This window comes from Citrus clementina, unplaced genomic scaffold, assembly GCF_000493195.1.
Source record: "Citrus clementina cultivar Clemenules unplaced genomic scaffold, Citrus_clementina_v1.0 scaffold_1, whole genome shotgun sequence".
NCBI lineage: Eukaryota > Viridiplantae > Streptophyta > Magnoliopsida > Sapindales > Rutaceae > Citrus > Citrus x clementina.
In genome coordinates this window covers 8,461,733-8,485,443 of record NW_006263303.1, presented here as the reverse complement: position 1 = coordinate 8,485,443, position 23,711 = coordinate 8,461,733, and the positions used below count along the sequence as shown (strand labels likewise).

Here is a 23,711-nt window from a genome sequence, read left to right as displayed (position 1 = left end):
CCATGCTGCTTATTTGTAACACAATGTTTGAAAAATGGTAAGTTTACCAATTTGAGCCCCGGAAATAATTTTCGCTTAAAGAGAATCTTCAAACCTTGTTCTGACATGTGACTGAGTTTGATGTGACTTATCATCGTTGATTCTTCTCTATTTGACGCGACACACGCATTAACTTCCTGTAGTATTTCCCCCTTAAACATGAACAGATTAGCACCAATCTTTTCTGCCTTCATCAATACAAGCGCATCTCTAGTAATCTTAATGATCTTATTTTCAACATAGTTTTGCACCAATGACTATCTATTTGTCCCAAAGACAATAATTTTTTCTTTAGGCCATTGACATGTCGTATCTCCCCAATTGTGCGAATTGTACCATCAAACATTTTTATTTTGATATATACAGATCCTCTTGTGATAGGTTCATATGTGTGAAACCATTTTCTCTTAAAGGTTATGTGTCGAGTAGCTCCTGAGTTTATGAGCCAGATGTCAGATAGCCGTTTTCGACCTTTTGAAATAGTTATTGCCTCGCTGTAGAGAATTTCGTCATCATCCGAGGTACTTGCTACACACCCTTGAGCATTTGATGACTCAGGTTATTTGCCCTCTCTTCTCTTCTGGTTGTTCCAACAATCTTTCTTGACGTGTCTTTTCTTGCCACAATTGTAGTATTTAACATTTTTCTTATTTCTGGATTTTGATCTATCACGATTGTGACTTCTACTGGGGCCACGTTCCGTTGATCTCCCTTTCGTCACCGATAGTGCTTCTGCCTGCTGCAAACTCGTCAACCTATCTTTCTTGTTTTTCTGTCTACTCTCCTCATTTAATACGGATGCAATAACATCGTTGAAAATTAGACTGTCCGCTGGATTGTTGTTTATCATATTGATGATAAGTTGATCATACGAATTTGGTAGACTTTGAAGTAAAAACTATGCACGTTCATTTTCCTCTATTTTATTACCCAACGTTATGAGTTGTGAAAATAGAGTCTTCAAGGTGTTGATATGGTCAGTCACCGATGTAAATTCTGCCATTCGAAGAGTATAGAGTTTCATTTTTAAGAAAATCTTGTTGTGTAGAAACTTGGCCTCGTACAATTTTGTGAGAGTATCTCATATTTCCTTTACTGTCGTTTTCTTCGCCACACTAAATAACATACCATCTGCAAGTGTCAAGTGTAGATCAGTAATGGCATTACTCGTCCATCTCATTCCACTTGTCATCATCAGTTATCTCCATAGGCCTTTCTCTAATTACTGCTAAGCAATTATTTTTTCTCAAAATTGCCAACATCTTTATTTTCCATAACGAGAAATTATTTCCGTTGAACTTCTAAATTTCATACTTTGCCGCCATTTTGTTGATAAATATCGCACACAAACTAGTGTACCACCTTCAATAGTTGTGAGTATGTGTGAGAATGCACACCAGGAAAGTTCTCAGGAAAGATTGGATGGGTCACAACGGTCTTATTTAAAACCTAGACTCCTTAGACTCTTAGGACAGAACTTTCCTAGACATGTATAAAATTACACAGTTACTCCACTCACACCACTATTCCCTACTTTGCACCACAAAATTCTTGGATCGCTCCCACAGTTTCTTGTGAACAGTACCGTATATGTGAATAATTTTATATATGAGAACAATACTGTATATATGAACAGTACCCTTTACATGAACAGTACCCTTTACGTGAGCAGTACCCCGACTCCAAAAATACAACCAATAGCTCTAATACCACTGTTGGAAAATTGATGAGTGAAGCAGACACGCAATTAAAGTGAAATTGAGAAATAATGAGACACAAAATCACACAGGGACACAAAAAATTACGTGGTTCGGTTTTTAGCTTATATCCACGGGCGAAGACAGAAGAAAAATATTTTACTAGTAAAAAGGAATTAAAGGTATTTTAGTATTTTAACTCATTATCCAAAATCCCAATACACCCAAACTCTCAAATCACTAATCACTCAAGAGTTTTTTAAAACTCTTGTCTCTCCATAAGGAAGAAGAAAATGAGCTGAAGAAATTGAATGCCGAAGGGGGAATGAAGCCTTCTATTTATGGGCTTCATTCCCCTTTCCTTTTTAATTAAAATAATAATTATTTTATAATTTTTATTTTTATAGTCAACACGGCACCATCAAAAAATGGCAGGCCGTGTTAAAAATGTTGATGGTTTGGCACCGCCCATCTAGAAGGGTTGTGCCAACTATGACTTTGACAGCATCAAGTTAACTACTTGCGATACTAGTGGTGATTGTGGGTTAGTGTCGCTATGTTATTCGAAGGCTGAGAGAATTCTTCTCTCTCTTCATCTCAGCTTAATAATAGTTTTTTATTATTAAAAAATTAAAAAAATATAGCATTGTGGGGATAAACAAAAATTTAATCATTCAAGCATTTTAAGGACAAACAAAAGCAAGCAGTCCACATGCTTTCTATTTGTCTCACTCTTCTTTTTGTTTTTTTAATTAAAAATATAAAAAGGGAAGAATTATTATAACTTGCATCTCTCTCACCTTCCTCCATAACTCTCCACATTAAGGACCTCAGTCACTCGACTTTATCTGACTTTCTCTCCTCCGGTAACCAATAATTTTCACAACAATTTTCATACAATTAATATCCCAAACCAAAAATTCATTTTTATCATCAAATAGTTACAACCAAAATTTAAAAAATTAATCCAAGAATGCACAAAAAAAAAAATCATTTTCTTTCACTGATCATCTTTTGTATTTGGTAGTCGGAGAGTTCTGTATTTGGTAGCCGGAGAGAGTGAAGAAGCGGTGAGGGGTAGCGACGATTCGGAGATGAGGATAAAGTCGAGGACGAGTAAAGAAGTGAGTGAGGTAGGATGAATTTGAGCTGTGCAATAGCCATAAGTGCGGGAGGATCGATATCACTCTAGATCCACTCACACTGAGAGAGCACTAGCAGATGCAGTAGCGAGAGATAGGGATGGCAAAATAGCCCGGACCCAGCCCGGACCCGGATGAACTCGTATTATCCGGTGCGGGTTGAACTCAGTCCGAAGATAAAAATAATGCAGATCCGAAATTCATTTTATAAACCCAGACATATCCAGGTCCGGATCCAAATTTACGTAAACCCGAATATCCAAAATCCGAACCCGGATATCTTTATTTTAAAATTTATTAAATAATTAAATTTAAGTTATTAAATCTAAGTATAAAAGCAAAAAAGAAAAGAAAAGAAACGCTAAAACAAAATGCAGCCGCAGCAGCCCCGTTTCTCCTCTTCTCTCTAATTAGCATATTTGTCACTTGTAAATGAATTGAAATGAATATGGAGCCTTCTAGATGTTGAGCACTCGTCCCTCCTAAGTAGGCTTGGGACCCAAGGCAACGCTTGGGTTCCATGACTTCATTGACTCATAATTTTGTGATATTGATTTTATAGGCAACTAACTCCATATTGTCCCCACAGACAGCGCCTGGTCTATTGATGCAAATTTTTTATCATAGTTCTTCACTCTATATTTGTTATAAATAATTTCGAAACTTGAGTATAAAATCAAAGTCCATTTAATTACAAGAAGCAAGCAATAGATCAAGTTTCACACACGAGGGTGCTAATTAGCCCTCTAATTAGCATATTTGTCACTTGTAAACTGAATTGACCACACCTATGCATTTCACTTTAAAGATTTGTTTTAATTTTACTCAAAGATAAGGATTTGATATTTGAAAAAAAAAATTTAACAAAGTAACGATATTATTAAAATTAAAAAAATAAATTTTAATACATTAAAATTATATTTTTTTAATCTATTAATATATTAAAATTTTTATTTTTTTTTATTAGAAGCATTCTCATTAATAAATAAGGATATCCTCGCTAGAGGAGCATGCATACTCGTGTTCCATAGAGTGATGAACGTAATAATATATAAATCGTATTTATAACAATAAATTTATTGTTTTCAACATCGGAAGGGAAATTTACTGCCCGGTAGTGGAAAAAAAAAAAAGGTCTCCTAATTCCCCTTTTATGATTGCAGGCCATCAGTAAAAAGAGAAGCAAAAACCTCCATTTGATGTTTCTCCAAAACAACACCAACTTCAATACCACCACTCCCATCTCCACTCTCCGCCAAAGAGATAGCTCCCGTTTTATCAATTGACACAATCTCCACCTTCTTCGGCTTTCCCCACCCGAAATCCGACCCGTAAACATCAAAACGGTTTGACCCGGCAACCGAAAGAATTCGTTGTTGCAGTCCTTCCCCTTTCATCATGCCCAAGACGTTTACAAACTTATCCTCTGATCCTTCAATAACATCACCCTTTAGCTCTTTGATACAATCACTTAGCTTCTCTGCAACGAAAGCTTCCCCATTTTCCCCCATCAAATAACTTGCTTTTTGAACTGTACCTTGTCCACCAACACAGTTACCAAAATAATTAACGGGAAGTGGAGGATCCAAACGGCTCCTACAATCCGCTGCAACCCCAAACATAACATTAGTATCAGTTTCTTCTCCATAAGCTTTTACTAAGCAAACGAATGAATGAGCACATGCAAGCACATGAGTCGATAAATGAAGTTGTTCAGCCGACTTTCCTGCTTGAAGAATATTTTCCTTAATCTTGTCCCTCAGTTTCGTTATATCTTCAGGTCTCATCTCAAATGTCATTCGAACCAAATCAGAGTTAACCTGTTTCATAGGGATGATCTTCAAGCTCCGTGTGTTGGCAAATTCCAACCAGTGGTTCGCGTACACAACGTCGAGCCCTTTCGGATCTTTGATGACACTCCGGTCAAAGCAGGGTGTTAGTTGAAGGGGTAACGACGAAAGGACGACGTCGTTTTTATCTTCTTGTAGTTGTAATTGTTTGCACAAGTAAGCCCAAGATTTCACAAACATTGTTGAACTTTTCCCGTCAAGTACAGCATGGTGAGATGAAATGCCAATTGAAAAACCTTGATTGGGAAACAGTGTTATCTGGATAGCTATGACCTCAGCTTTATCGTCGGATATCGACGGCTCGGGCACCAAAGGGCGAAACTCAACAGCCCTGCGGATTCCGTTGCTAGAGAGATGATTGAAGTCGGCGTTGTTGGACTCGGCAACTGTGAAAGAAACGCCGTCGTTTGGGAAGAAATAAACAGCTGGCTTTGGGGCTTCTAGCGGCCACATGATGTGACCAGCGAGAGGGAGATAGTGATGGACAGTGAGTGAAAGAGAGTGCTTCAGCTTTGGGAGGATCACCGAGCTGAATGAATCCCAAGTTAAGTCACAGATTTGGTAGAAGAAGAGGCGTTCAACTGGAGGAAACTTGAGCCAGAAGAAGTCGAAATAGGTTAGAGGAAGAGTGAACGACGTCGTTGAGTCGGAGGAGAACGGGGTGACTTTGATAGCCTCGTGTATTTTGACCGATGCTGCAGCCATGATAGAGAGAGAATTATAACCGGAGAGATTATTGAGATACAAAACTAATCGTTTAGACTCACTTTTTGTGGAACTCAATTGTATAGGATTTCCATTTCCCTTATCTGTGGTTTCCTAAAATGACCAAATAGCCCCTCATCATCGAGAGATGAATTGGTCCAACAAATATATTAGTGGGATATAATTTTTTTTTTAAATCATCGTCACTTTAATCAAATAAAGATATTAATAAAAAATAAAAATAAAAATTTTAATATATATTTAAAATTATATTTTTTATTTATTATTGTATTAAAATTATTTTATTTTATTTTATTTTTTATAAATATGAATGCAGTAAAGATATTTTCATTAAATAATGAATATATATATATATATTGAAAAAGGAGAATAAGAAAGATCTCACGTACAAAAGAAAACAAAAAATTTTGTCTTGTTACATTTACCATTATCGAAACTCTTTGGACTGCAGCACATAAAGGATAAAATTCGACAGTTTTCTCGAGGGTCATGTTGCGTATACCAGCTGGATTGCAATATAAAATGCACTTCTCATACAACAATATAATACCATAATGTAGCACCCAGAAGTTGAAGAGCCGTGTAATACAAAATAATTTGTTTACAACGACAAGAATTTGGCCCCAGCTTCGGAGGGCGGCACATATCAACAAGTGAGGTCATGAATGATAAGGGAAAATTGAACTGGGCCAGGCGCACGATTTTAGCTCATACATTCACTAAGAAATTGTTACTATTTGACAAATTTTGATAGGAATCCACAGTTTTTTAGTTTGAAACGATGTATGAATCCCAATATTTTATTTATCACCTAGATATTTTGAGGTGTGTGGCTGCGTGCCGCCCGCTCCCACACAAGTGCTTGTCATAAAAGTTCAATTTTTACTCCTAGGGCAATTTATTCTAGGGCCTTCATTGCACCTCTTCTCTGTATAGCCGACAAATTTAAGCTCCCCAATTCTACCAATAATAACTGTCGGCCATCATCAAAGTGAAAAGTGAAAATAAACCTCTGTTTCCTGCACGAGGTCGCTACTAAAGGGACAACCGGACGAGTTTTGTCTAATCTATTGACAAACCACCACCCTCTTCACGCAGAGTAGATTAATTGGAAGGAGGATCGATCTTTACATGATTCACGGTCTTCTACTTTTATTAACTATTTATGGTAAATTTATAAAATGTTTTCATCAACATCTACTTTAATCAATATTCTTCCAAGAAGGAGGAGCTTGATTGTACATCTTAGATTGGTTTTTTTTTTTTTTTTAATGTAGTTATTGATGATGATGACGGACGTCAATGGAAAAATAAATAAATGAATTCATATTTATATTATCCTCAAATGGAAATGTCGTTTTAATTTGGGTGTTTCAATCGTTTTTTATTTTTTATTTTTATCACCAAACCATTCACTGTCTAGCAATTAGGGATGGACACTATTAAGTTTGGTTCAGTTCAAGCCTATAACTGAACCAAACTGAAACCAAATAGTTCATGAATTTATGAACCAAATTATAGAACTGAACTGAACCGAACCAAATTAATTCATTTCGGTTCGGTTCGGTTCAGTAATTTGACTTGGTTTGGTTTCATTTCAACCTATTCATTCATTATTTAATAAAAATGATATAATAGTAATACACTATTACTACAACAATAAATCAATAATCCTTAGTCTATAAATCCACAAATAATAAACAACATAAAAAATCTAACAATAGTAGATTAACATAATAAAATCCAACAATAATATAAAAATCCATAAATAAATAACATAATAAAATCTAACAATAGTAAATTAACATCATAAAATCCAATAATAATTTAAAAATCCACTACATATTACAAAAGAAACTTCAAACTTCCGTGGCCAACGAGCACTCTTCCTATCACCACTTCTTCATCCTTCCACATCCACAATGCCTATATTATCTCTCCAAGTCAAAATAAGTCATTAATCAAGCACCAATAATTAAATAGAATATGTTTAAAAAAAACAATTAAATAGAATAAATTAAAATATATGTTATGACATATATAAATATAATCATATGTATTAACTAGCAAATAAAAGTAATAACTTCATTACCTAATATTCTTCATTTTCCTACTAAACATATTCACTTTCGTTTTTTCTAATTTTAATTTTAATTACTTCACTGAACCGTTTGGTTCGGTAATTTGGTTCGGTTTAAAACCGAACCAATTAAAAACCAAATGTTTCAGAAATTTTGAACCATTTAGTTTTATAATGTGAACCAAACCGAATTAAATTACTATAATATAGTTCGGTTCGGTTTGGTTCGGACTGAACCAAACTAAATGCCCACCCATACTAGCAAAAATGAATTATTAAATTTGGATGGTTTATCAACAATTCTTTAGTTGGCTTAATTAACACTTCCTATAATTATAATTAAGTGGCTCTCAAAATTATGGGAGTACTATATAACCCTTGTCTCTTAAAATTGGTTTATGAATTTAGAAGAATATGCACAAGGGTTTACGTCTGGATTAATTGCAATTTAAAATTGGGTCCATGTTTAGTTGCCAAATAAGAAGGATTAATTTACGTATAATATCTTTTTATTTCTTTTACATTATAATCATTGATTCAATACTCACAAAAAAATTATCTCAACACTTAATCTTTATGCATGGTGTATACCAGTCGACTAAGTGAATTTTCTTTTTTTTTCCCCTTATTTCATGTAGCCATTGCTTCTCTCACTTTCAAAGAGGATAATTTCTTTCTCTGCTTTCAACAAGCTCAATTAAATCCAAATTTCTCTTCAATTCCGGTAAGCTTTTTTTTTCTTTTTTTGATAAAAAGAGGGCTCTAAAAGAGAAGAGCTAGGGGGCACAAAATGGGGTTGTGCCACCCCATACATATCCGAATACAAAATAGGACTCAAACCTAAAGGGACAGAATTAAAAAAATGCACTCCAACAGGCAATCTCAAAGCATGCGTAGCAAGGAAATCAACCGCCAAATTTGGTCGCGGTAAATGTGATCAATTTGAATACTCCAATCCCTCCTCATGAGCTCCTTAATCATCTCGATTATAGTCGAAAGTTCATTGACATTAGCATTATTCTCCTTTAGAAGCTGTACCACACTACAATTATCTATTCCAACTTAGATACGTCTATAGCCAAGGTCCCATACCATTCTTAACCCATGCAAAACGCCCCAAACTTCAGCCTTTATAACCGAACACACTCCCAGATTTACGCTGAATCCATGCATGAATCTACCATGATAGTCTCGTAACAGACCGCCTGCACCCGCATCTCCATTTCCTTTTCTTGCACCATTCGTATTTAAACACAAAAAAGGCCATGGTAGAGGAGCCCAACTAATCCATTTCTGAATCTTTGAATTTCTTTTATAGACTATGCTTGAGAGGGTAGAACAAATATTCTCAGCCCTTGCCTTAATATCTCAAACGATCAAATCACCATTCCATCTCTTATTGTTAAACATCACCTGATTCCTCCAAAACCAAATTCTCCAAGCAGCAACACCAAACATAACCTGCCAATATAAACTCCCCATATCACAGGACCTTCTCCTAAGATTCATCATGAGCTATTGCTGAAGAGGATAACTAAAAACGTCATGTTGTCTAGGCACGAGAACAAGCTTCCTCTACACACTTTTCGAGTATGCACAGTCCCGGATTGCATGCAAAGAACTCTCAACTTCTGCATGGCACCTCTCGCATAATGGATCAATGTCCAGATGCCTTCTAGCAAGCTCATATCCCGTCTTCAATCGATCATGGCATAATAACCATAAAAAAATTCTTACGCTTTAAGGCCCCTTCCATTGCCATAAATTCCGCCAGTCTTGACTATCTTCAACGGGAGAAGGATTTGTAAGCACATGATAAGCTGATTGGACTGTAAAAATTCCCGTATTTGAAGCACCCCAATACACCCTATCATCACCTCTCATTGCCGACGGAGAAGCCATGGAAGCAATCCTTAAAACAACATGGTTATTCAACAAAGAACTGAATTTGTTCCACAACCAATTCCCATTTTGATTAACACATTCTGCCACCGACATATTTCGCATGCTATCAGGAATTGAAGCCACCGTATAGTTTATTAAGGTATCACCATTAGTAACCCAAATATCATCCCAAAACTTCACCCTTTGGCCATTTCCAATACTCCAACGCAAACCCTTCTGGAAATCTTTCCAAATCTTACCCATAGAACACCATAAATAGGAACCATTTTTAGTTGGAACATCAGTAATAAGCATATCATTAGTCGCAACATATTTAGATATTAAAACATAGGAGCATAGCTTGCTAGGATTTATAAATAAATCCCAAGCCACTTTCATTAATAAGGCTTTTTTCATAATTTCCATGTCCTTGAAGCCAAGCCCTCCATTACTTTTGGGACTACAAATGTTGTTCCAGCTAACCAGGCTTAGCTTACGTTAAGGTCCAGCCCCACTCCATATGAATCTTCTACAAAGTTGATCAATTTTAACTCTGACACTAGACGGGAGATACGTGGTCTGCATAGCATAAATCGGAATCGCCTGAAGCACCGATTGAGCAAGAGTAATTCGCCCTGCCAAAGACAAGTGCTTGGTTGCCCATCCTGATAGCCTCTGATCAATTTTGTCAATGGTACTCTGATACGTTTTCTTAGAAACCCGATCATGTAAAAGAGGCATGCCAAGATATCTTCCCAAATTATTTGTAATCGAAAAGCCTAAAGCCTTGCCAATTCCACTAGCTAAAGTGACCGGGACATTTTTGGAGAAGAAAATTTGGGTCTTCTGTTTACTCACTTTAGTGCCCGAGATCCTGCAGAAATTCTCCAACACGCCATTCAACACTTCAACTTGGGCGTAATTTGCTTACAAGAAGAGAAGCAGGTCATCCGTGAAAAATAAATGACTTAGCGGGGTGCCAATTCTAGTCAACCGAATGGGCTTCCATCTACCTTGATTAATCGCCTGAATAATACCATGGCTTAATCTTTCAATACAAAGCACAACAATATAAGGTGCAATGGGGTCTCCTTGTCTAATTCCTCTCCCTGTCCGAAAATCTTCAGTCATTGCTCTGTTCCACAAAACATTCATTTGGGCTGTGGACAAGCACTTCATTATGAGATGAATAAATCGCTCCGATAGCCCAACTTCCTTTAAAGTTTCCTGAATAAAGCACCAACTCAGCCTGTCATATGCCTTTTCCAAATCAACTTTAACCGCCATTATTCTTTTACCCCCCACTTTTTTCTTCATTGTATGAATCACTTCTTGACTAATAACAATATTCTCTGTAATATGTTGACCCGGTACAAAACTGGTTTGTTGGGGGCCAATGAGATATGGAAGAAGAGCCTGTAGCCTGTTTGCAATAATTTTCGTCACCATCTTATACGAAATTGTGCAAAGGCTGATAGGCCGAAACATCTTAAGGCTTGTTGGATGATCAACTTTAGGGATAAGGACCAGTAAGGTTCTGTTGATCTCTGCAGTGATATGATTAGAATTAAAAATATTCTTAATGAAAGAGCACAACGACATACCAATTGTACTCCATTGCGCTAGGTAAAAACCAGCATGAAATCCATCAACTTCGAGGGCATTGAAGGGACTCATACTGAAAATAGTCCTTCTAACTTCCTTATTTGTTACAGTAGACATCAAACTTAAGAAATATCATAAGAGATCATAGGGAAACACCCCCTGACAGTATACGGGCTATTCACCCCTTGTTCAGGAGTGTATAATTTCGAAAAGAATCTTCCTGCAAGCTGCTTAATGATCTCAACGTCATATATCCATTGACATGTCTCATTTTGAATCGCAATAATCCGATTCTGACGACGCCTGGTTAGAGTTTTTTTAATGGAAATGGGTAATGTTGCGGTCACTGTTGTGCAAATTTTAATGTACTCGCAAGCGCACGAATCTATTATAGTATAGATCAATGGTGACCAGTGTCGATCCCACGAGGAGGTGGATTTTAATTATGTGTAGAATTAATTTTGTAAATGGGTGGTTGGATTTATGGTGGAAATGGTTTGGAATATGCTAAAACTTAAATTAAAATGGCGAGAATAAATTCTAAAATTGGAATTGCAATGGCGAGAATAAATTGAAGATAATTCTATTGAAATGACGTACTTGGGTATTCGGATCCGTATCAACATGCATCATGGGCTAAATAATCCGTATTAATGCCAATTAAATCATGAGGGGGGAATCCACACCTCATGAACCACGCTCTAATCAATATGGTGCTAAGGGCTTATCGTGCCAAATAATAATAACCTTGTACTAGAGGGCCGGTGAAACCAAGGCGGTACTAGACAAGAATATTATTATTTGTCGACGAGAAGTCAAAACATCCACAAAAACTAGAGGGGAAGAGAAAATAAATTTACCAAATTAAGCCCATGACACATGTATGCAATAAATTTTGGAGGTAACTCACCTGCCGATCGTACTTTAGCCTCGATTAACCAACGGATGTCAGCAGGTATGTTATTCCTCATGAGTAATCGCATGCGTTCGGACCGAGCTTTATAGATCGTAAGGAGGGCATTCTGAGGAAGTGAAGGGAATCGCTTGTGAAGCTTCGCTAGAATCTCATTTCTGTCCATACCTTCGCCTCAGAATATCAGTTATTATGGGAAACTGAAGTAACCGACTTGATTGTCACGGAGTACCGTTATCCGCCACTTCACCGGGGTAACAAACTAAAGCACACAAACAGAAAAACAAATTAAAACAAACAAAGAAAATTAAAATCGTCCTCTTATTGAATTTACCTCAAGCTCCAACTGGATGTCGTAAACACTTCTCTCAATGTCTTTGAGTTGGCGTTCTAAACCCTCAGCATAGACTACTAACTCTGGTGGTTGTAGAGCCCAAATGCGTTGTGTTTTACAAAATTGAATCTGCCTTTTGAGATGAGTTTTGACACGTTGAAGTGGTTTAAGAATGTTCAGGAGGAACGGTCTAAGTATGAGACTCATGATTAAAAATGATAAGAGAAAACTTAATGGTAAAATAAACACACTTATGCAAAAACAATTTCAATTAGCAAAAGAATAATAATAAAAAGAAAGAAAGAAAAATCAAATCAACGAAAAGAAAAAAAATCAATTCAAATTTGGTGGGTCACTCAAATTTATCTCGATGTCTTCTCCATGTGGTTGGTATTCTAGATATGGCTTTAATCTTTGACCATTAACTTTAAACGTGACACCGTTCTTTGGGTCCTTAATTTCAATTGCCCCATGTGGAAAAACAGTATGAACAATAAATGGACCAGACCAACGAGAGCGTAACTTACCTGGGAATAGGTGCAAGCGAGAATTGAATAAATGCACTTTCTGACCTGGAGTGAACGATTTTCTCATAATTTGCTTATCATGGAAGACTTTCATTCATTGCTTGTAAATCTTGGCATTTTTGTATGCATCATTGCGAATTTCTTCAAGTTCTGCCAGCTGTAATCTTCTTTCTGAGCTGGCTTGCTGCATGTCAAAATTGAATTTCTTGATGGCCTAATATGCACGATGCTCGAGTTCCACAGGTAGGTGGCAAGCTTTTCCATACACTAGCCTGTAAGGCGACATCCCAATCGGGGTCTTGAAAGCCGTTCTATATGCCCATAAGGCATCATCAAGTCTTAATGACCAATCTTTTATGTCTGGCCTCACCGTCTTTTCTAATATGTGCTTTATTTCTCGATTGGATATCTCAACTTGGCCACTGGTTTGCGGATGATACGGAGTTGCCACTTTGTGTGTGATTAAATACTTTGTCAAAAGAGCTTTGAATGCTTTGTTACAAAAGTGGGCACCACCATCACTGATTATCGCTCGAGGGAATCCAAAGCGTAAAACAATGTTGCTTTTCAAAAATCCTACCACCACTTTGTGATCATTAGTTCTGCATGGAATTGCTTCTACCCATTTGGATACGTAGTCAACTGCAACCACTATGTATTGATGGCCAAAAGAAGGGGGAAATGGTCCCATGAAGTCGATACCCCATACGTAAAAAATCTCAACCACTAAAATTGGATTTAGTGGCATCATATTCCTTCGCGTAATGCTCCCCATTCGTTGACACCTATCACATGAAGAACAGAAAGTGTAAGCATCTTGAAATATAGTTGGCCAATAGAAATCACATTGTAAAACTTTAGTTGCTGTTTTCTTAGCACTAAAATGGTCTACACAAGCTTGTTCATGGCAGAATGAAAGAATATTCTGAATTTCATTTTCTGGGACACATCGTCTAACAATTTGGTCTGCACAATACTTGAACAAATACGGGTCATCCCAAAAGTAATTCTATATTTCTGCAAAAAATTTAGCCTTGTCTTGCTTGGTCCAATGCCCTGGAAGTTTACCTGTAACAAGATAATTAACTATATCAGCATACCAAGGTAATACTTATACATTCATTAATTGTTCATCTAGAAATGACTCATTCAATGGTAATGATTCTGTAATTGTGTCAAAATGAAAACGAGAGATATGATCCGCCACAACATTTTCTGTCCCTTTTTTATCTTTGAATTCTAAGTTGAACTCCTGCAAAAGTAACACCCAACGAATTAGTCTAGCTTTTGCATATTTCTTTGTGAGAAGATATTTAAGAGCAGCATGATCTGTGAATATAATTATTTTACAACCAATGAGATAAGATCGAAATTTTTCCAATGCAAACACTACTGCTAGCATTTCTTTTTCAGTAGTTGAATAGTTCAACTGTGCATCATTCAATGTCATACTAGCATAGTAAATAACGTGGGGAATTCGATCAACTCTTTGTCTTAATACTGCTCCTACTGTATAATCAGATGCATCACACATGAGCTCAAATGGTAAGCTCCAGTTTGGGGCCTGAATGATGGGTGATGATGTCAACAACTGTTTTAATTTTTCAAACACCATAAGACATGAATCATTAAAGATAAAAGGTACATCCTTAGCAAGTAAATTGCATAAGGGTCTAGAAACTTTGCTAAAATCTTTAATGAAACGTCTATAGAAACCATAATGCCCAAGGAAAGATCTTACTTCTCTAACTGTTTTAGGTGGAGGAAGATTAGAAATGAGATCCACCTTGGCTTTGTCAACCTCAATACCTTTGCTTGAAATGATGTTACTGAGAACAATACCTTGTTTTACCATAAAATGGCACTTCTCCCAATTTAAGACCAAGTTCTTTTCGATACATCTCTGCAGAACTAGTGTTAGATGATGTAAACATTGATCAAATGAGTCACCAAAGATAGAAAAATCATCCATAAAGACTTCAAGGAATCGTTCCACCATATCAGAAAAAATGCTCAACATGCATCGTTGAAATGTAGCAGGTGCATTACATAATCCAAATGGTATTCTCCTATATGCAAATGTGCCAAAAGGGCAAGTGAAAGTAGTTTTCTCTTGATCTTTTGGTGCTATGGGAATCTGATTATATCCTGAGTAGCCATCTAGAAAGCAATAAAATTCATGGCCTGCTAATCTATCAAGCATTTGATCAATAAATGGTAAAGGAAAATGGTCTTTACGTGTGACAGAATTTAACTTCCTATAATCAATGCATACACGCCATCCTGTAGTCACTCTAGTGGGTATCAATTCATTATCGGCATTGGTAACTACAATGACTCCTGACTTTTTGGGGACAACTTGCACAGGACTGACCCATGAACTATCAGAAATTGGGTAAATGATACCTGCATCTAATAGCTTAAGGACTTCAGTTCTAACAACTTCTTTCATGTTAGGATTTAACCGACGTTGCATCTCCCTAGTAGTTTTAGCATTTTCATCAAGGTGAATGTAATGCATGCAGTCTACTGGGTTTATACCTTTTATGTCTGCTATGGTCCATCCTAATGCTCCTTTGTGCTCTTTTAAAATATCCAACAACTTACCTTTTTGTTCATCGTTTAGGGATGATGAGATGATTACCGGTAGAGTGCATTCTTCTCCTAAAAATGCATATTCCAAAGTGTTGGGCAATGGTTTGAGCTCGAGTTTTGGTGGTGATTCTGATGATGGGATGAGTTTCTTCTCTGATGGTGCTAGTTGTTCAACTCTTAACTTTCATTTATTAGTGTCCATGGACGGTGCTGAGTCAAGTAGGGCGTTGACCTCATCGACCGATCTGTCAATATCAAAATCCAAACCAAAGTGAGTTAAACATTTTTGTAAAGGATTAGTACTAAGGTTTGAAAGAAAAGTGTTATCAACTATTGTTTCGATTAAATCCACATCAACAATTCCATCATCTGCACTGTGAGGTTGTTTGGCAATGTTGAAGATGTTCAGCTCTATAGTCATGTTGCCGAAGGACAACTGCATATTTCCAGTCCTACATTGAATGTGAGCATCCGCAGTTGCCAAGAAAGGTCGGCCTAGAATAATGGGGATGTACTTCCTTGAATCCTGTATTGGTTAAGTGTCAATTACAATGAAATCAACAGGAAAATAAAACTTGTCTACCTGGATAAGCACGTCCTCCACAATACCACGAGGTATTTTCGTGCATCGATCTGCAAGCTGTAACACCACTGGAGTTGGGTGCAATTCTCCAAGTCCAAGTTTCACAAACACAGAGTAAGGCAATAAATTTACACTAGTTCCTAAATCCAACAAAGCATTCTCAATTGTGTGGTTCCCTATACTACATGAGATAGTGGGGGAGCCTGGGTCTTTGCATTTTAAAGGAATTTTATGTTGGAGCATAGAACTAACGTTTTCTGTTAAAAATGCCTTCTTTTGAACATGCATGTTTCTCTTTTTAGTACACAGGTCTTTAAGAAACTTGGCATAAGATGGAACTTGCTTAATAGTATCAAGCAAAGGGATGTTAACACTTACCTGTTTGAAGATTTCGAGAATCTCACCTGTGGATTTTCCCTTCTTGCCTTTAGCTAACCTCTGGGGGAATGGAGCTTTGGGAACATATTCTTGTGGGTTGGTTTCTTCTTTCTCCTTCGGTGATGAGTCCTCAACATTCACAGGTACAATTTGATTTTCTTTTGTCACCGGCATCTCCACTTTGTTGTCGACTTCTTTTCCTTTTCGCAAGGTCATTACTGCTTTGACCTCTCCATGCTGCTGTGGTGAACTGGTACTTGCTTCATGTACTCCTTTAGGATTAGGCACTGGTTGACTTGGAAACTTTCCTTTCTCAACAGTCATTGCCAAGGTCTGAACTGAAGAAACAAGTTGTCCCACCATCTTCTCGAGGCTTAAAACTGATTGAGCTTGTGAGTTGAAGCCTGCTCTCAACTCATTTCGTAGTCCATCAATGGTTCGGTTCTGTTGCTCAATCGTGGAGTGAGTAACATTCCTGAAATTCTGGAATGCATCATCCCATGGTCTGGGCTGAATGTAGTTCTGGTTCTGATTGTATGGTCTAAATAGGGGCTGAGAGGCTTGAGGATTTTGAGGAATTTGTTGTATTGGTGGAGCTGGAGCTGCTGGTCCATTCTGTTGGAGTCCTTGAGACCATGAAAAATTGGGGTGGTCTCTCCATCCAGGGTTATATGTGTTGGAGTATGGGTTGTAATTAGATGGTTTCCTCATTACACCTATGGCATTGGCTTGATCTGAGTATGAGTCATGGTCATGTGGCTCTGTTGATTTAGCAGTCGATAACGATGCTATTTGTCGAGAGAGACCTTCGATTATCGCTTTCACTTCTTTAATTTCTGAACTTGACTCGCCAATGTGAACCTCATTTACTCCCTTAATTCTTCTAGTATTCCTGAGTGATCGACTCCGTTGTTGGGAATTATCCGCTTGTCGCTGGAAGAATTCCCAAATCTCTGATGCACTTTTTGACATTAGCTCTCCTCCACTTGTTGCCATTAGCCATTCTTGCACATTCGGTAGTAATCCCTCCAAAAAGTATTGGCATTGGTGCCATTTCTCATACCCATGATGTGGACACTTCAAGAGTAGCCCATTGAATCGCTCCCACGTTTCGAAAAACTGCTCGTCATCTCTCTGGGTAAACCCCGAGATTTCCCTGCGAATAGTATTGGTTTTATGCACTCGGAAATATTTATTCAAAAATTTTGTTACCATTTGTTCTCATGATGCAATGCTATTAGCAGGTAATGTATTAAGCCATGAACGAGCTCTATCTTTTAAAGAAAATGGGAATAATCTGAGTTTAACATCATCGTCTGAAAAATTCTCGTATTTAAAAGTTTGACAAATAGCATGAAAATCATTCAGATGATTATATGGGTCCTCATTTTCTAAGCCATAGAATGTGGGGAGACAATTTAGCACACTAGGTTTTAGTTCAAAGCTCCTAGCAGCTACATTTGGGTATCTTATGCATGATGTGCTCAAATTAGCTAAAGGACTGAAGTAGTCCTTAAATGGCCTCTCCTGTGGTTGCAAATCCATTTCAAATTTATTTTTAATGTGCTTTTGTGTGTGAAGTGTTTTTTCTAATTCAAGGTCTATAGGTTCAAGATTAGGTAATAATGACCTACGACCATGCATGCAAAACAAATAAAATAAAAATAAAGATGGGAACAAAACAAATAAAAATAAAGAAGAGGGAGAAATTACGATACTAACCTTATTGCGCTATTAAAACATTTCTATAAAAATACACAAAAATAAATACGTGAAATAAATTAACTAAAAATTAAATTAATAAAATAAAAAAAAATTACAAAGAAAAAATTAAATTGAAAATTAAATTACAGAATTTTAAAGAAGAGAAAAAGAAAAGAAATACTAACCTTTATATGTAGATTCACTTTTCTTTTTCTTTTTTTTCTTAATAATTAAAAAAAATACAAGAAAACAAATAAAAGAAATTATTCACAAAAATTAATTCTATGAATTAAAATTACTTACCTCCCCGGCAACGGCGCCAAAAACTTATTGTGCAAATTTTAATGTACTCGCAAGCGCACGAATCTATTGTAGTATAGATCAATGGTGACGAGTGTCGATCCCACGAGGAGGTGGATTTTAATTATGTGTAGAATTAATTTTGTAAATGGGTGGTTGGATTTATGGTGGAAATGGTTTGGAATATGCTAAAACTTAAATTAAAATGGCGAGAATAAATTCTAAAATTGGAATTGCCATGGCGAGAATAAATTGAAGATAATTCTATTGAAATGACGTGCTTGGGTATTCGGATCCGTATCAACATGCATCATGGGCTAAATAATCCGTATTAATGCCAATTAAATCATGAGGGGGGAATCCACACCTCATGAACCACGCTCTAATCAATATGGTGCTAAGGGCTTATCGTGCCAAATAATAATAACCTTGTACTAGAGGGCCGGTGAAACCAAGGCGGTACTAGACAAGAATATTATTATTTGTCGACGAGAAGTCAAAACATCCACAAAAACTAGAGGGGAAGAGAAAATAAATTTACCAAATTAAGCCCATGACACATGTTGAGACTTCACCTTCAACCCAAGCTTGAAAGAAAATTAGCTACTCATAATTGAACTAGGGGCAAAATGGGAATTTATTAAAATACGAAGAAAATACAAGATAGAGAAGGAATTACAGAAAATGGATCCCAAAAATGGATTCAGAGATATCAAATTAGGGGGGGAGGCCCCCTTTTTATAGATATATGGAGTAAATTATGGCCATCGGATTAAAAACAGTTTGGACGCTCAGGATTGCGCCACGTCATCAGTCAACAGTCCACGGTTTGACCACCTGGATGAACAGTAACATGGTTTGACTTGGATGAACAGTAACGCGGTTTGGTTGAAAATAATCCTGTGTGATGCATGCACCGTACGCGAGATTTTTCGTCCATTGATATGCTGCCACGTCACCATCAACAGTACATAAGAATTTTAGTCCAATAGGATCGTGACACCTCATCAGTCAATGCCACATCATCGGTCAATGCCACGTCATCGATCCGTCTATGTGAATAGTGCCATGAACAATAACGTATACAGTACCGTATACGTGAATAATACCGTACATGTGAATAGTGTTATTTTTCCTTTTATGCTCTTTCTAAGGTTTTCGACCATCCTGAGTTCAAAAGTGATGTTCGTTTTGCCGTCTGATCTCTCCTTTATTGTGAAATGACTATAATGCCCCTAAAATACATAAATTACTTAATTAAAATAAAACACACGTAATTAAATCACAAGAATGTTAAATACATAAAAGTAAGGGTTGTTAGTAAGACTTGAAATGTAAAATGACGGTTTTCTCTTTTATAAATATGCATTTTCTAACACTCAACAGTCACCATACAAAGTCCAATCTCTCCTGGATTTCTGAAGCCACAGTAACTCTTTCTGAGTGAGAACCTCTTCGAGCTCCTTCTAAAGTTTAACTTCAAGTCTAATAAGGCTATGATTAGGCTTAGTTTCCAAAATTCATTGGATCCCACCTATTCTAGCCAACAAATTTTGCTTTTGATAGATAATATTTCCAAAACTTTCCTTGTTTCATCTCATTGTTTGTTTAGTAAAGTCAGCCACTGCATCGAGAAAATTAGCTCCCTTCTTCTAACTGCCATTTAAAAAACTCCCAAACCTCTCATCCATGAGCCATGCAGCCAAAAACCGGAACGGCCTCGGGCCCCCATTCCTTGAATCCACGTTCTGGAATTTGACTAGAATAGGCCGATGGTCGGAATTAATTTTTGGAAGATGCATGACACTACTATTTGCATGTTTGATTAGCCATTCATCATTACAAATCACTTTGTCTAGGCGTTTAGAAAGGTTTCCCCTAGACCAAGTGAAATGAGGGCCTGAAAATTTTAGATCAATCATCTTATAAGAATGAAACTAATGATTAAATAAATTACAAATGCCACTTGTTCGGTTAGAGCCCCCTTTCTTCTCATGTGCGTATAAGATAACATTGAAATCTCCGCCCACCAACCACGGGTCCATCATTTGAGAAGCAATGTTTGCAAGGTGATGCCATAATTCTCACCGGACTGTTGGAATAGGGCTAGCATACACTGCAGTCACCCAACTCTCCAAACCATTGCTAGATATAATCTTAAAGTGAACAAACTGCTTATGATTTAAAACTATTTCTACTGTAATAAAGTCCCTCCCTAGAATCCAAATTCCTACAGAAAAACTCACCGCCTCGATCCTGTGGGATCTCTCAAAACCACAGCCCCGAATGAAATTGTCAGCTTTTTGGCCACTAATTCTTGGCTCAAGCATCACCACAATAGACGGGTTATAGCATTGAATAATTGCATCAAAAGAAAGTCTTAAATCTGAGGCCCCCGCCCCTTGAACATTCCAAAACATGACTGAAATCGACATAATCATAAGAAAATACAAAAGGGGTAGGTCTTTCCTTACTGGGCGGATCCATGGATCGTATCCTCCTTATTTATTGGCGTATCCTCCACAAAATAGTCCTCACCATCTGTTGTATCTTCATCCTCTACATAGGTCGAATCAGCCTCCTTTTCAAGATCCGTATCACCACCGTGTAAATCTGGAGGATCTCCCGAATGAGGTAAGGGTTGACCCTTGGTCCCCAGACTCGAATGATGTAGATTGGCACCATCCATCTCCTGGGTACCTATAGGCTTATTCCTTGGGTTATGGAAGACAATAGTCATATGCTTTAGGGGGTCAAGGGTTGTAGGTACATGATAAGGATTTATCATGGTGCTGGGTTGGGTTTCGAGTAGCATGGTTGACGTTGTAGCCACATTGGGATTCGCCACATGGTTTTGTGTGTCGAATTTAGAGTGCATGGTTATCTTATTGTTTCTGGTTTCTTTGGCTGCAGTAGAAGACTTGCCCTTGTTGGCAATCTTTGATAAGATTCTTGCGGAGTGTCTACGTTTGAATTCAGGTGCATGGGGTTGCAAGGCATAGTGTTTACGTGACTATTTCGGGTCTGCATAGCTGGTCTCTTTTTCTTGAGTTTCAGTAGCCATATGCTGGTGTTCATTGTCCCCTGAATCTTGCAACGCAAGAACGTCAAAGCGAGATTTACTTTGATGCACAATCGGCTGCTCCTCGACTATGCCATGAGAAAAATTCTTGCCAGCATAATTTCTTGGTTTGCTTTTGCGTGATACAACCATCCAAGGACCAAACTTGTTCCCTCCCATTTCAACTACTCTATTATTCTTCTCGTTGGCCACCATTGGTGCGTTATTCTCCACTAGATTAACTGTACTAGTCTCCACCATATTCTTTTCCCCACAATCCTCTGTAACATGTCTATATTTTCCACAGGAGAAACATATCATTGGAAGCCCCTCATACTCCACCAGTTGGATTTGCCCATTCACCTTAATTTACGAGACTAAAGGTTTCACAAGAGAAACCCTTACTACCAGCCTTGCAAATTTCCCTCTTTTAGAGTCCTCTGTATTATAGTCAATTTTAATAACTTCTCCAATTTTGTTGCCAAGTCGTCGCGAGCTATGTTTTTCATAATATTGGATCGTCATGCCTAGCAATCGTACCCATACCACAGTCGAAGTAAGTTCATTAGAGAAGCAATCAAAATTCGGCGTCCAAGGTTGAACAAAAAGGTTTCTACCCATAACAGTCCATGGTCCTTCGGTTAGGGCACGTTCAGCATCAACTGCAGTTTGGAACTTGACCAAAAAGTAATTATTTTCTAGATCAATGATGGAGAAACCAGCTACCATCGACCGCCATAGGACCTCTGACCTATTGCATAAAACCCGATAGCCAATCTGTCGTCCCAACAATTTAACTATTACAGAGTAACGCCATGGCTGCTGCAGTTTCTCTTGCACCCTTTTGGAGAAGTATATTGCAGGGATACCCTCCTCTATTCTCTCAACCACATCTTCATCTTCAATATCCCAATCTTCCTCTGCACTCTTCGTCTGACTTGCCATCACCATGACTGCCTTAATATCCTTATCTCTCCAAGAGGGTTTATAAGGATTATCAACATCGGTTCCTTCAGCTCTAAACCGGGCCTTCTTAGTTGTCTTGTCCTCTCGCAACATTGGCGGATTAGAATTCTCAAACCCTAGACCTAGGTTTTCGTCACTTCCAAAGTTTTTGGAGCTCATGTTTTAATCCAAGAGTCAGCACTCTACAGCTCTTGCACTATCGGTAAGGTAAGCTTTTCTTTCAAAACATGCAACTCATATAAAATAGAGAGATTGCTAGATTTTCTCCTCATCACTTATTTCCCCACTGTTATCATAATATTTAATAACCTCCTAACACTAAAAATTTAAAAGAAAAGAGGGGTAAATGAATTATCTACTTAATATTTGATATGGAAATACAAAATATATATTAGTTATAAAAAGATTTAAAAATAACAAAAGTACAAGAAAAATAATATTATTAATATTTTATTCATACAAAAACCTATATTTCTTATTTTTATTATTTAAAATTTTTTATTTTAACTAGGATTTATAATATTTATTTAATTTATAATAAATCTAAATAAAAATATAATAAAAAAGGTAATACTATAAAATTATGGTGCGAAAAAGGTTTTGCATATTTTGAAAACAGTAAGGGATCAGTAGTATATATCAATTTTAGTGGGAGAAAATAACAATCTTCTTATTAAATATCATCATATTCATGTAATTTTTTTAACTAATTAAACAAATAATTTCGAGGGTTTTACTCTTAATGGAAAAGAAAATTCATATATCTCCTTCTATCTCTCACTATACGGTGAGTACTTAGTTTAATTCTCATACAACTTTCATTCAATTTTTATTTTGTATTATTTTTAGTATAGACATATGGAGGTTTAAAATTAATTTATGCCAGTTTTGTAATGATATAACTTTTAAAAATAATTGATGTTAGCTATGAAATAAAAAATAATCTGCTACGAAGAGAATCATTTAACCATTTGGTAAATTTTATTTTTAAAAGTGTTGTAAGTTTTAAAAGCAATCATATAAGTTTAGTAAATTTTATTGTTAAGCTACTGTAAGAACTAACAAACTAAATTAGACATAATGTTAAATAAAGTTTATTCTCATATCTATAAACATATATATATATATATATATATATATATATATATAATAAATATTTTATGTTATTAATTTTATTTTTTATTTTTTTATCTTATATAATTGATAGTAATAATTTCTTTAAAGTTAAAGATTTTATTTCCAAATTAATAAGAATAATTTTAGATTTTTATAATCTATATAGGTATATTTATGGAATAGTATTAAGTATAAAACTGATTTCAAAATC

General features: G+C 36.6%; 1 protein-coding gene and 1 non-coding gene across 2 annotated transcripts; one reads left to right on the top strand and one right to left on the bottom strand.

The window, feature by feature from the left end:
- Nucleotides 1–3,923: 3,923 nt before the first annotated feature.
- On the bottom strand, nucleotides 3,924–5,507 carry LOC18055667 (malonyl-CoA:anthocyanidin 5-O-glucoside-6''-O-malonyltransferase). The gene has a single exon (XM_024178140.1). The coding sequence runs from the start codon at nucleotides 5,431–5,433 to the stop codon at nucleotides 4,030–4,032; it is 1,404 nt and encodes a 467-aa protein (XP_024033908.1). The 5' UTR covers nucleotides 5,434–5,507; the 3' UTR covers nucleotides 3,924–4,029.
- An 11,906-nt stretch (nucleotides 5,508–17,413) lies between these two features.
- On the top strand, nucleotides 17,414–17,517 carry LOC112095958. The gene has a single exon (XR_002904118.1). It is a non-coding gene; the product is annotated as a small nucleolar RNA R71 (small nucleolar RNA).
- Nucleotides 17,518–23,711: the final 6,194 nt, after the last annotated feature.

Bases quoted from the DNA above. Each gene is read 5' to 3' on its own strand.
- LOC18055667 (XM_024178140.1), bottom strand. From the start codon at position 5,433: ATGGCTGCAGCATCGGTCAAAATACACGAGGCTATCAAAGTCACCCCG.